The sequence below is a fragment of the Apteryx mantelli genome, chromosome 2, assembly GCF_036417845.1.
Source record: "Apteryx mantelli isolate bAptMan1 chromosome 2, bAptMan1.hap1, whole genome shotgun sequence".
Taxonomy (NCBI): domain Eukaryota; kingdom Metazoa; phylum Chordata; class Aves; order Apterygiformes; family Apterygidae; genus Apteryx; species Apteryx mantelli.
Genome location: NC_089979.1, coordinates 29212021 through 29224925, shown reverse-complemented (window position 1 = coordinate 29224925; position 12905 = coordinate 29212021). Strand labels below are relative to the sequence as shown.

The following is a 12905-nucleotide window of genomic DNA, read 5'->3' as shown; positions in this document are numbered from 1 at the left end:
GGAATGACTCCAGTATCCATAATACTGGGAACACCTGTATAAAAAAAGCTTCAGGGGCATCACAATTCTACAAAGTTTTTGCAAGAACAAACAGGAGGAGAAGAAAAATAAAATGCAGAAAAAAAGAGATAGAAAGAACTCTGGTTCAATACTTGGCCAAGTAAAAATGAACAAGGATTTATACAAACCAGGTCATGCCTACTTAAGGTCTGATGAAGTGACAATGACAGCCAATGGGGATGAAGCAATAGTTTACTTGTACTTCAGGAAAGCTTTGACACAGTGCTACAAAAAAGACAATATGTGATGGCTCATTTTAAGCACTATGGTTATGGTAACACACAAAGGAAAATTCTCAGTCAGACTTGGCAGTCAGTTAATTCAGACCATCCATGGAAAAAAGACTGCTCAGAAACAAATCAACAGACTAGTGAAGTGTTAAGAGAACAAGAAATATTCCTAATTTTGTTCTTGCCCCAAAGCAATCACTCAGTGGAAACAAAATTCCTCTAACTACAGAAATCAGTTACTGCTGTATTTCACTAATCATAAGCAACTTTAAAAAATTACTAATAATATAAAAAGAACCTAATGATCTAAAATATTATTTAAACTTCGGGAGCAGGTAACAAAATGCACATACAACATTTAACGAATACTTTGCTCTAAGTTCTTCATATTCACATGTTGATGGGCCCATCCAAAAGATTACTACCCAAGGACTTTCCTGTACTCAGCTAAATCACACGCTAACTACATTACATTTATTTTTCTAAATACTACTTAAGATCCATTTGGGGCCTTTTGAGTAATTCCACCCAATGCCAAGAAAATGCCACCTAAATTTTGGAGTACTTCACAACAGTGTAAAAAAATAAGGAATAAGCAGTATGAAAAACTATTTTACAGCAAGTGCTATGTTTCAGCAAATGCAAGCTATGTCTAGTTGAAGACACTAGGATCATACAGGGTTAACCAGAAGAAATGTAATGGTCTGTAAATACAAACAGTGAGACTGATTACTTCTGGCCTTAAGTTCTGTGAAACACTGTCAACTATGTATTTCAAAATGAAAAGAAATAGTTTATTTTTTCAAACCCTACCCAAACAAGCAAGGCATTTATTCTCTGTAACATCTATATTCATCCATAACATCTAGCCTAACTTGATTTTTTTCCTGTTTTGCTTAATTATCTTAACACTTGAAGAAAATATACTTTAAAATTCAATTAAACATTTTTAAGTTTTAGTTTGACAGCTTTTGAAGCTAACTGATTAGTGGCTTCTTAAGCAACTAAATGATGTGAAAATAAACGAGCCAATAAAATGAAATCCTGTGCAAATGGAGACAAATGAAATGCTAATGTAAATACTGATGTATTTGAAATGTAAATTAAAACTTCAACGTTGATGATCAAAGGTCAGTTCAGTATCAGCAGTTTAATAAATAATTCATTTTGTTTACTGTAAATTACAAGGGTCACTAGCATTATGGCCATTTAGAAATATTAATCCTGTATTTTTTTTCATTAATAAGTTTTTCTGTTCCTTGAGGGGAAAGTATTTTAGAAATATATAAATTTAAATGCATATATTTGGTTGTGATGAATACTTCATCTGTCAACAGCCTTTTACAGCAACCATATAGTTGTCAAAGATCTAATACTATTGTCTGCTAAGATTATATTTGTAATCCTGTTAATTTAATCTTCTTACACTTCTAGTTTTTTTCTTTACAAATTAATTAAATTATGACTGTTGTATGCTCTTCCCTTGAATTATACAGTTTCCATGACAGATATTTCGTTCTTGCAAAATAAAGACAAATATTTCTGGTCTTAGGACAAAGACAACAAAAAAGAATTACCAGTTTGCCTCTTCATCTAAGTGACAGCTCAGGTGACCTCACACATAATTTTTCTTTCATCCTGTGTTCTTAAAACTCCATTTTTCATTCTTTAAAATAATAATATGACCACCAAAGCCTCAGGATATCCTTCTTTTCCATTTGCTTTCTTTTTTTTTTCTTTTCTTTGCCTACACTGAATAATACCATATATGCTTCTTTCTCTGTTTCATAGCTAAGTGGAGCTTCTGCCACAAAATCCATAGAGTATATACAAAATTGTGATGCAGGTGTGCTCTATCACTCATTCCTCATTAGATCATCTATCTTTGCCTGTATGTAATTCAAGGTAAATCCTAACTACTCTACTAGGAAAGAGGAAATTTCTTAGCATGCTCTCTATGAGTATTCTAAAGAAATGTATTGATTTTTAAATGAGACAGAAAAAAACAGCCATCTCTCCTGAGTATTTTGCCCTCCTTCATCCTCACGGCTGCGCACACAGCTGCCTTTCCTATGATTTCAGGATAAAGGGACATTCCTCTACCTCATCTAGATCATCTTAAAATCGGAGTTCCTAGGAAATATGTTAGAGGCAAGAAAAAAAAAAGACTCTCCTTCTCCTTCTCTAGACACAATTGCTGGACGATCCGATTATTTATTATTAATTAAGCAATGAATGTGCACATGAACAGAAAACAGCATGCACACTGAAAAGACTCTCACAGCGAGTAACCAGGATTGATCAGAATTTATTTCTTCTTTATTTACAGAGTGATAAAGCCTACAAGAGATGTAAAGATGTTGATATTTACCCACCCCTCTTTCCCCCCCCAAAATCAAGAATCTCCCATGTAGCCACAAAAGGTGATGAACTTAATGTTCCTCAAAGCTGAAGAAGCTAACACCATTTGCAGCCGGCAGTCTGCTGCTTTTAGGCATAGTGTGATGACAAATTTTCTCCAGTATCTAAAGAAGTCTCATTCTCTTCAGACCCATGCTACCTTCTAACTCCTGTCCCTGTTTGCTGTCCCTTTAATTGTACCAATAAAAAAGCATATAGGACTGCACTGTAAACCACAGAGCTTGAAATGATTCAGATTCTAAGAAAACACCACCACACACACAACAGAATCCTTTAAAATACAGTATTTATTTTGGAAACTTTTTTATTAACCCAGACCTTTTCAATCATGTCATTTACAGTGCAGCTCAAACAATAAATAGTTGCACTGGCTCAAGCAGAGGAGCTGTGAATGCTGGAACAGTATTTTCTTAAAAAGGCTGTAATGCCAAAGATACTACTTAGGTAATAATTTTCAAAATTATCACAAAAGACAGTTTAAAACCTTTAAGAAATGTTTGTAGCCCATTTAAACTTAGTTCAAATCCTGAAAGGCAGGTCTTAATCAGTCAACACAGAAAAGAGGTAATCTCTCTGACTGTATATCCTACATGAATAATTTAATAAAATCGAAAGTTTAGAAAACAAATTCTTACTTGTGTCTGACTACAATCCATTTAAGACATTATGTATCAGATCTCTATATATCATTTGCTACGCTACAGATAAAATATAAGTTGCCGGAGCAGAGGACTGTAGGAATGATAAGTAATTCCACAGGTAAGAGATGAAGACATGGAGAGATGAAACAATTCCTGGTACCAAAGCAGATGAACTGCTATCTTTCCTATACTCTTTTTCACTATCATGAACTATAGTGATATTATAAACTTGGTCCAGTATTTTCCAAGCATTATATTTTGTAAGAGATAAAAGTCCTTCCTTAGAAAAAAAATAAAATCAGCTAAGCTTGATGAACTACTGCCAAGAAATAGGGAACAGAATTATACAGACCTGAATCTCTAGGCAGCCAAAATAAAAATAGAAACTTTTGGAAGATGAAGAAATAGAGATGAGTTTTAGCTGTAGTCATCTGGACTAATTCAAAAGGCAGCAGAGTAAGTACTAGGAAGAATGACCTCGATAGACAAAGCAGAATATGTCAAGCACATACCTGACTTCATTAGCTATCAGAACAAAAAGAGGCATTACAATTTTCTTTCTACCCCACCGCAGACACTGCAGAACATAGTAGCAGCAAATTCAACTTCAAAATACATAGTTTTTCCTGCTTCAACTTTTAAACTAATTATATGATACCAATTTTCATTTTAACTACAGTTCCTGTGATAATTACATCTATGTAAAATTAGAGAAAAGATGTCATTTGACTGTACAGAAGGATATAAAATAGTAATTTAGCATATTAATTTCTTATTAAATAGATACATTCAAGCACTTTCACTTGAAAGTGCTTGAAAATAAAAAGAGAATGATATTTATTCAATACAATGTGAAGGGTATTTATGCTTCGTCATTAGTCTATTGAAGAATACAGCCCAAGATCTGGTAATGGAAATTTTCCTGAATGTATTACAAATGTCTTTTTTCAGAAAGTTTACTTATTAAAAGTCTTACCTAATTGTCTGGCATTTCTACTGTTCACTCCTGTATTATCAACATTAAAAAATCCTTTTAATGGTAATCACTGTAGTGGTTCAGCTGTCATTCATTTAAGGTGTTGGGTTTTTTTCTTAGTCCTGCCATTTGAAAGAGCAATGTAACAGTCGATACAAACAGACATATAAGAGTTGATGTAAAATATTTACAACATCTTATTTTCATTTCACTATTTATATATATTAGTGTCAATTTCTGCCATGTTTTCCAATTCTGCTCTTTTTCAAGAACAAAGTTGACCATAAAGCAATTTCTCAACTGGATTCTGAACTAAAAGTGCTGTAGACTGTAAACTGTGTCAATCTAAATCCTTTTTGGCAAGATCTGTAAGAACTGGTGAAAAGCTCTTTAGACCAGAGGTCACACTTAAATCTTTGTGAATGGCTGAAGTATTCCACTTCTTAACACAAAATTTGAAAATACTGTGTACAGCTATCATCCCAGCATGCACAGCTGAAGTCAAGGAGAATTTATCATAACAGAAAAGGCTCATATAGGATTCTGACTCCTAAGGCTTATTCTTCATTAACTTCTCTCTCCCTGGTCCTGTTTTGAAGAATGCTGGCTGCAGTCATATTGTGATTTTTAACTTCTAAAGACCAACAGACCAAGTTCTACTTTTTTTTTTTTCTAAGCATAAAATAATATATGATGAGTTGGTAAGAGTTACAAAATAATCTCAGCTCTCATAGAAGAGAAAATTCTTAGAAGCCCCCTTTAAATTTCTTTATAAAATAAGAAAAAAAATAAAGATAAAAAGAGAGGAATACCCCAAAACTAAAAACATGCACAGACATTGGGCTCAACTATCACAGAATCACAGAATAGTGGAGGTTGGAAGGGACCTCTGGAGATCATCTGGTCCGACTCCCTGCTCAAGCATGGTCAGTTAAGAGCACATTGCCCAGGATCATGTCCTGATGGGTTTTGAGTATCTCCAAGGATGGAGACTCCACAACCTGCTCCAGTGTTCAGCCACCCTCACAGCAAAAAAGTGTTTTCTTTGTTCCGATGGAATCTCCTGTCTTTCAATTTGTGCCCATTACTTCTTGTCCTGTCTTTGGGCACCACTGAGAAGAATCTGGCTCCATCTTCTTTACGCTGACCCATCAGGTATTTACAACATTGATCATATCCTGCTTAAGCCTTCTGTTCTCCAGGCTGAACAGTCCCAGCTCTCTGTCTCTCCTCATATGAGTGATGCTCCAGTTGCTCAGTCATGTTTGTGGCCCTTTGCTGAACTCACTCCAGTATGTCCGTGTCTCTCGTGTGCTGGGGAGCCCAGCACTGGACACAGCACTCCAGGTGTGGCCTCACCTGTGTGCTGAGCGGAGGGGAAGGATCACTACCGTTGATCTGCTGGCAACACTCTACCTAATGCAGCCCAGGATGTCGCTGGCCTTCTTTGCGGGAAGGGTGCATTGCTGGCTCATGGTCAACTTGTTGTCCACTGGGACCCTGGGGCGTTCTCTGCAAAGCTGCTTTTCAGCCAGTCAGCCTCCAGCAGGGAGTTGTTCCTCCCCAGATGCAGGACTTTGCCCTTCCCTTTGTCGAGCTCTCTGCCCATCTCTCCAGCCTGTTGAGATCCCTCTGAATGGCAGCACAGTCCTCTGGTCTATAAGTGTATCTGGTGTATCACTCCTCCCACTTTTGTATCATCTTCAAACTTGCTGAGAGAGCATTTGGTCCCATCATCCAGCTCATTAATGAAGATCCTAAACAGTATTAACCCCAGTATCAATCACTGGGGGACAGCACCAGTGCCTTGCCTCCAGCTGGACTTTGTGCCACTGATCACAGATCTCTGAGCCCAGCAGCTCATCCAGTTTTCAGTCCACCTCAGTGACCACTTCTAGCCCATCCTTCATCAGCTTGTCTATGAGAATGTGATGGGCAACAGAGTTAAAAGCCTTACTAAAGTCAATGTAAACAACATCCGCTGCTCTCCCATCATCCACCAAGCCAGTCATCTAACTCTCTAGAATGGAAACAGTAGAATAGCGAGCTATGTAAATGAAAGTAAAGGTTTATAAGTGAAGGTTTAAAGTGGGACTAACAGATTTATCAAAGTTTTACTGCTCAATCACTTCTCCACTTATTATTTCCCAATGTCTTCCTTTATGCTGTGCATCCACACTGTAAGCTGATTATAATGGACACGGAGTGTATTTAATTGTTCTAGAGGGCCACACATTCAGCTCTTTCTAAGGAATTAAAGTGTGTGTTTTATTTTTAGCTCCAAATTATTATCTCAAATTAATACAGATCTATCGAATCTGAGGGTTTGAATGTAAAATTTTCTCTGGTACTGCTGCCATAATAGCTGCCTTACATATTTTCCGAGTGTAACCTTGGACTTGCTTTATGCTCTGGATAGATCTGAAGTTTTGGGTCTAAAGCAGTAGCAGTTTCACTGTGCTGCATTACCTCTGCGAATCTACCTCCAGGCACAGCTTCCCATTCATAGCATCCCTGCACTCAAGGTTCTCAGAGGGCAGAGTTTTCACCTGAATGCGTTCATATACAAGAAGACAGGGTCAAGCAGAACTTCAGCATTTTTTTCTTCTCAGCTGACAAGAGCTGCAGAAGTAGTGGTTGCTAAAAATGAGATTTTTTTGGATATGTTGTTTGTGTTCTTAGAGTCCTTGTAGCATTGAGGCACTAGGATGTGCTGAAGTTTAGGTAACATGAGGAAACATCCTGACTAAGTAAGAAGAGCTGTACTTGGATTTGAAGACCATGAGAGAGAGGCTTTGGATCAGATTAGGACTTGGGTGGGATGCCTGGACAAATCTTAGTGTTGGTTGGTATGAAAATCAGAACTAGGATGAGGTTGTCAGAGAGTGGTAATGGTGACTGGAACGTAGAACTGAATGGGGCTGAGGGAAGCTGACAAGGGTATTGGGCAGGTGGAAAGAAACAAAAGTAGCAGAGTCTGCTTCTTACGAGGGTAGGCCTCGACATGTCGAGTTTAGAAGGAATCCAAGGTTTCTGATTCTTGCTCTGCTGTTGTGATTCAGGGAAGCCCATTGTCACGGGTGTTTCACTTCATTGTTCTATGGCTGCACAACCCCCTACCTCTTTCACTTATTTATCATTTTAAATTTATATTTTAAGCCCCACAAATGTCAGAAGCATTAAAACTGAATCTGCCTGGTTACCCAAAGTAAATGAAGACTTTTCCATTTAACATTATTCTCTGTGCTTCAAATGCTGTATCTGTAAAATGAAGGCAGTACTAGCTGCACAATACAGCATGTTGTGAGGATGTGAGAAGATAAGTTTATTAATGCTGGTGAAATACTCTGATATTGTAGTGATGATCACCTGAGAGGCCCCTGAGAAAATTAATACTTCTGGCATATTAGCACGGGTTAAGTAATAGTGTGCAGTAAGGCCATGGATTCAATGACACAGATAATAAGTACTGGATCCTCTAACTGCTTATTCAGTAAACACTGTCCTTCCTGTTCTCTGTGTGGTTTAGGAGCCTTGGCGGGAAGAACTGCTATGTGAACACATAGCTAAAGACCATATAAAGCTGTTTGTATCCTCTTTTTGGACACTTGCTCACCTGTGGTTCTTTACTTTGTGGAAATAGTAGCCACAGTATATAGGGAATTGTTGCCTAGTACTCCCAAGATGTGCTGTCCTCATCAAATTATAATCAGTCTTATGAATTAGGATGTCTCTGCAGCAGGGGAAAAAATTCCTTGTAGTGCTAGTGTGACCATGGGAAAAGAGATCTGACAGGTCTCCTAATCATTGCCACGTATAAGTAGTGGAGAGCAGATAAGCATGGCAAAGAACAAGGAAAACAGAAGTAAGATACAAGTGGTCTTGATTTTTGGCGTGATGCTTTTCCTTTCACTTCATAAGGGGAATACAGCTTTGTGTTACTTCTTGTCTGCTTGAAGACTAACCTACGTACATTGTCTCCAACAGCATTAGCGGAGGTGTGCAAAATGGGTGGATGTAGTGATGGTGGCAGCAGATGGTGTTGTCCAGGTGGAGAAGCTGCATGGCTGGAAGGAGCTCTCAGTGTTTGCAAGGAGCCTCATGTGGTGATGAAATGTAACCAGAAAGTATCTGCATATCTAGTTCGGTGCAAGAGTGTTGCACTGTGAACACCAAATTGGCTCTCCTTAGTTTTGTCACCACCTCCTGTTTTGCCCTTGGTCAATGCTGCTGTAAGTTTTGAGCAAAACTTAATCATATCTAGAGGTCAGGCTTGACCTGAGTGAAGCTTTACAGTAGAGGTACTGCAAATATACAGCCCTACTAACAGATATACAAAAAAGATGCTCTCAAGATATTTTCCAAAAATTCCTTCAATTTGTTTCCCAAAATTTTTGGAGTCCTTTATAGAGATGTGTTCTGAAACCAGATCACAGACAGAATGTAAGCTTGTTACTGTTCTTCACAATCCCTTTTTATTTCTTCATTCACTTCTGACAATTTTTGTTTCTCAAGTATACCCAAAGGAAGAGTAAGAAGATACAGCAATGGGTGGTAGAAATTAATTTCCCAAAGGAAGACAAAAGTATTTTATGTCATCCAACATGATCTCCTGTGGGGAACATAAAAGACCACTGATTGGAGCCCACTGGACTTTCTTCAGCTGAAATCACCATAAATGAAGTTTTGAGGAAATCTGACAGTTGACATGGATAGAATGGGAATCGTCCCATTTCAATGAAATGTGCAAAGGATCCCCAGCATCAGTTCTAAATTTTTTTTATAACTTCTAATTGCTTTCTGATTTCTAATTCTTCTTCCCTGTTTTAATTACAGCTCACTATGGCAAAAGTACCTGTCTCATTTGCTGTTTATCTGAATGAATCAAAGAAAAAATAAAAAAAAAATCCTAAATTTTTGTATTCCTGTATTTGTTCCACTTCCATACTTAGATATTTCTGAGGGAGAAATCATTAGGCTCTCAGCTTCAACAATAATATGACTTAAATAATTGTGAAAGATATGGAAGAATTTTGTAATATACATTTTAAAATATATTAGGTGTTTCACACACCCAAGCTCATAAGACCTGTTTTTTCCCTTTTCTGGCCATGTGCTTGTTTGTTAGTCAGATTGGTGTCTTTAGAAAACAATCTTGTGATTTGTACCTGTGCTTTCTGTATTGTAAAACTGGATCATGTTTAGGTCGGTTTTCTGTTTTTAGTTTTTTCACATGCACATCTCCATATAAATCAATAGGACTCTAGCATAAAAAATTAGTGGCAGAATTTGGCTTTAAATGATGTACTGTGTCAAGCACAGTATCTTTTTTTTTTCTTTTTTTCTCTAGGGTCTGTAAGTATTTTCAAGGTGACTTAATCAATTTGCATTTGCCAAAATGAGCCAGATTTATACTGTATGAGGCAAAAGCAGTCACTAATGGGCTTTAATGCATATGTTAATATATTCCCTTCATGTAAGCACATGGTTATTAGAAGAATTTTGAAGGATAGTCCGAAAAAAACTTGGAGCCTTTTGATGGGTAAATTAACATAAATTATGCCAGTCTACTGAAATACAAAGGGCTTAACACTGGGATGGTGTAAGGCAATAAAGCTGATGTAAGCAGCTTGTAGTTTTCCAAGTGCTTGTACCTGACACTGTATACCACCATCCTCACACAGTAGACACATGACACAAATTTCAGTGCACCAAGCATTCAGTTTCCATGCCAGGATTAAATTACTCAAGTTTGTTTGGAGTTCTGGACTGTTGCAATTTTAAAGCACTAGCATTTTGTCATGTGTTCCTATTTAGAAAGATTCCTATTCTACTTAATAAAAGTTGAATTGTGATAAATTAATGATTATGACTATTTTTCTGAGCTGCAGTACATCTGAAGCCTGCAAATTTGTTTATTCTTAAGGTGCACTTAACTGATTAACTCGAATGGCAGCTATTACTTCCTCTTCCAGTCTGTTCTTGGTGCTCTGTTATCTGTATATAAATACCTCTCTAGCCGATAAAGGGAGGTAAAATGACAATATGTTTTCTAAAGAAACCAAGCTAAACATTGGCTTCTCAATCTTATGTAAGGAATGCAACATTATTTCCAAAGAACTTCGGTCTATGGCCCTCTAAGATGTGTATTTCCAAATACACAGCTATTGAGCTGTGCAAGAGCACTTACGAGAAACCCAAGAACCGGTTGTCTGCATTCGGCTGGTGGATCATCATAGCTAAGACAAAACTACTGCAACATTTTGTTGATCATTCCTTAATATGTCATATTTAAATAAAGTTCCTGTTTCTGTTAACTGCTCTTTTGTGTTACTTTTTGGGGGGATATTGTCTTAGCCAGGCTCTTGATGTTGAAGAGAGTGTACATCTATAGCTCCATAAAGCATATACATCACTTTGAATGAGCAAAAAGTTTGACCTTGTGCAAATGAGGATTTGCATTTATACAATACAACAATCCATTCTTTAAAGGCACATGACCCTGAAGTATGTACTTATAAATTTCAACAAAGGATATAAAATGACCACATACCTCAGAACGTCTCTTTTTTCCATCTAAATAATCTAACCCGTCCCTGCAAATGTTTTTTTCTTAAATCTTTAGGCCGTAATGGATGTACAGTTTTAGGACTGCTAATAGGTCAACCTAGTTTTTACACTTTTTGGTCAAAATTACTGATTGAGAAAGATAATTTATGTGGGACTACTGGGAGAACACTTGAAAAATTACAATAATCTGCATGCCCACTATCAAAAGTATGACTCAACACTGTGGTCATTTAGAGGTGAGCTACAAGAACAAAATTTAATTCTGAGTTTGAATTATGGTATTAACCACTAGAATGAGAGACAGGAGACTGTGGTTCCATCTATTTGAGGGAAGTACTAAATTGAAATTCACACCTGAGCTTTGTAATTTTTTTCCTGCTCTCACAAATTATCCATGTTTGGAGGTTATAGTTCTGATCCTTTCCTGCTAACAGATACTACCGTTAAAAGTCTTTACTGTGGACCTTATGGCCTAAACCCAATAAAACTGTACGTAACAGCTGTGCTTTCTTCTTGAAACCAAGCTACTTTACATTTCCATTAGAAGTTTCTTCAGAAGGATCTTCAGTCTAGAACAGAACCATAAGAGACAGACTTTGACTGACTGACTTCATTTTAACATATGGAAGCTGGATAATTTTCCTCCAGAAACCAACAGGTGGTGAAAGAAAGGTTCTTTACATGTCTTACTGGAGGGTCAGACAATATCTTACAAACAGCTTGGAGCCATGTGTGAAGAATATTCCTAACTTCTGTTCATCAATAGAGAAGCAGACATAGCATGTTTATATTTATATTTAATAAAATTGTATCCATATGTATTTTTTGTGCTTTTACCTTCTGGCTAATTGCTAATGTGGAACTAAGCTGCAATAGACCGGACATATATGCCATCAAGGGTACTAATCTGGATTTTACGTGTCAGTTCTAACAGCATATAAGGCTTTTTCTGCTGCAGTACTTTTTCTGGTGATCCATTTGGAAGGGATCCAAATGTATTTTTGTGGGTAGAGCAGTGAGAGGAGGTTAGAACAGAGCACTGGTTCTGTGATACAAGCCCTTGAACACTTCAGTTGTGGGATGAATAGGAAGAAATGTTTTGTGTTTGTTTTCCTGTGGGGTGACAAGCCACATGTGGGGAAAAAAATTACTTGCATAAACTAAGTTTTTGCACAATAGTATTTTGTGTTACTCCTTGGTTTTGCAAATTTCAAGTAGCTCTACTGTACTTGCCAGTGAAATAAACAGATTACAGGCATGGGGCAAAACCCTTCGTTCTCTTCCAATTAATTTAACTCCTGCTAAAATCCTGTTTGGGAAGGATTGACCTTGAAACATTCCAGTTCACAGTTCAGATCTTTTGGGTTATGTTGACATGTATACTGAGTAACTTGAATAAAAGTGATGAGTAGACAGGGGGGTTTTTTTGTTTTTTTTTTGTCGAATTGCTCATTATCTTCTTCAGGTGTTAATTTTTTCACTTTCATATGTTTGTAACAGAAAAGCTAAATTTAGTGTTGTGGAGACAGTAACGTCATTTCATATTTGATTGTTGTAGTTCTTAATACTATCAGCACAGTCATTTTTATAGATGATCTGTATAATTAATCGGCATGGGCCAAATTTTCCTCTATGACTGAGAAGCAATTGTAGTAATATTGGTGCAGGCAAATTTCTCTCTTAGTTACAAGACTGTAGTAGTGGTAGTGAATTCATAAGCCTGCACAAACATTTATAAATAACCTTTGACAAGTGTTGAAATTTTGTTTCAGCTATGCAATAGCGCTCTTTTTTGTCAGAGTGCTCTGTTGTTCTCAGAGATCCCCATACATGCTTGCATTCACAGGGTAATAAAGGTAATTTATGCTTTCATATATTCTATTGAGATAGTGATGAAGTTGTCATTTTGGAAAAAAACATACTCTGTCACTTCACTCTTCTGATGTCCTGAATCACTTTGCAGGTGCCATAGTTGGATATTGCTGGAAAAAATGCTGAATTCAGACA

General features: G+C 37.0%; 1 protein-coding gene across 6 annotated transcripts in view; it reads right to left on the bottom strand.

Annotated features, from left to right (window-relative positions):
• The window catches only part of OXR1 (oxidation resistance 1), a 279502-nt gene that overhangs the window by 244964 nt on the left and 21633 nt on the right, over positions 1–12905 (bottom strand). For 4 of the 6 annotated variants that reach the window (XM_067290409.1, XM_067290411.1, XM_067290412.1 and 1 more), the window contains exon 1: positions 5166–5211. The exons of 1 other annotated variant lie outside the window; for it this stretch is intronic. In XM_067290409.1, coding sequence (XP_067146510.1) covers positions 5166–5167 — 2 coding nt within the window. In that variant the 5' untranslated portion in view covers positions 5168–5211. Of the gene's footprint in view, positions 1–5165; positions 5212–12820; positions 12851–12905 lie in introns of those variants that run through there. One more of the 6 variants, XM_013954678.2, reaches the window with a different exon arrangement.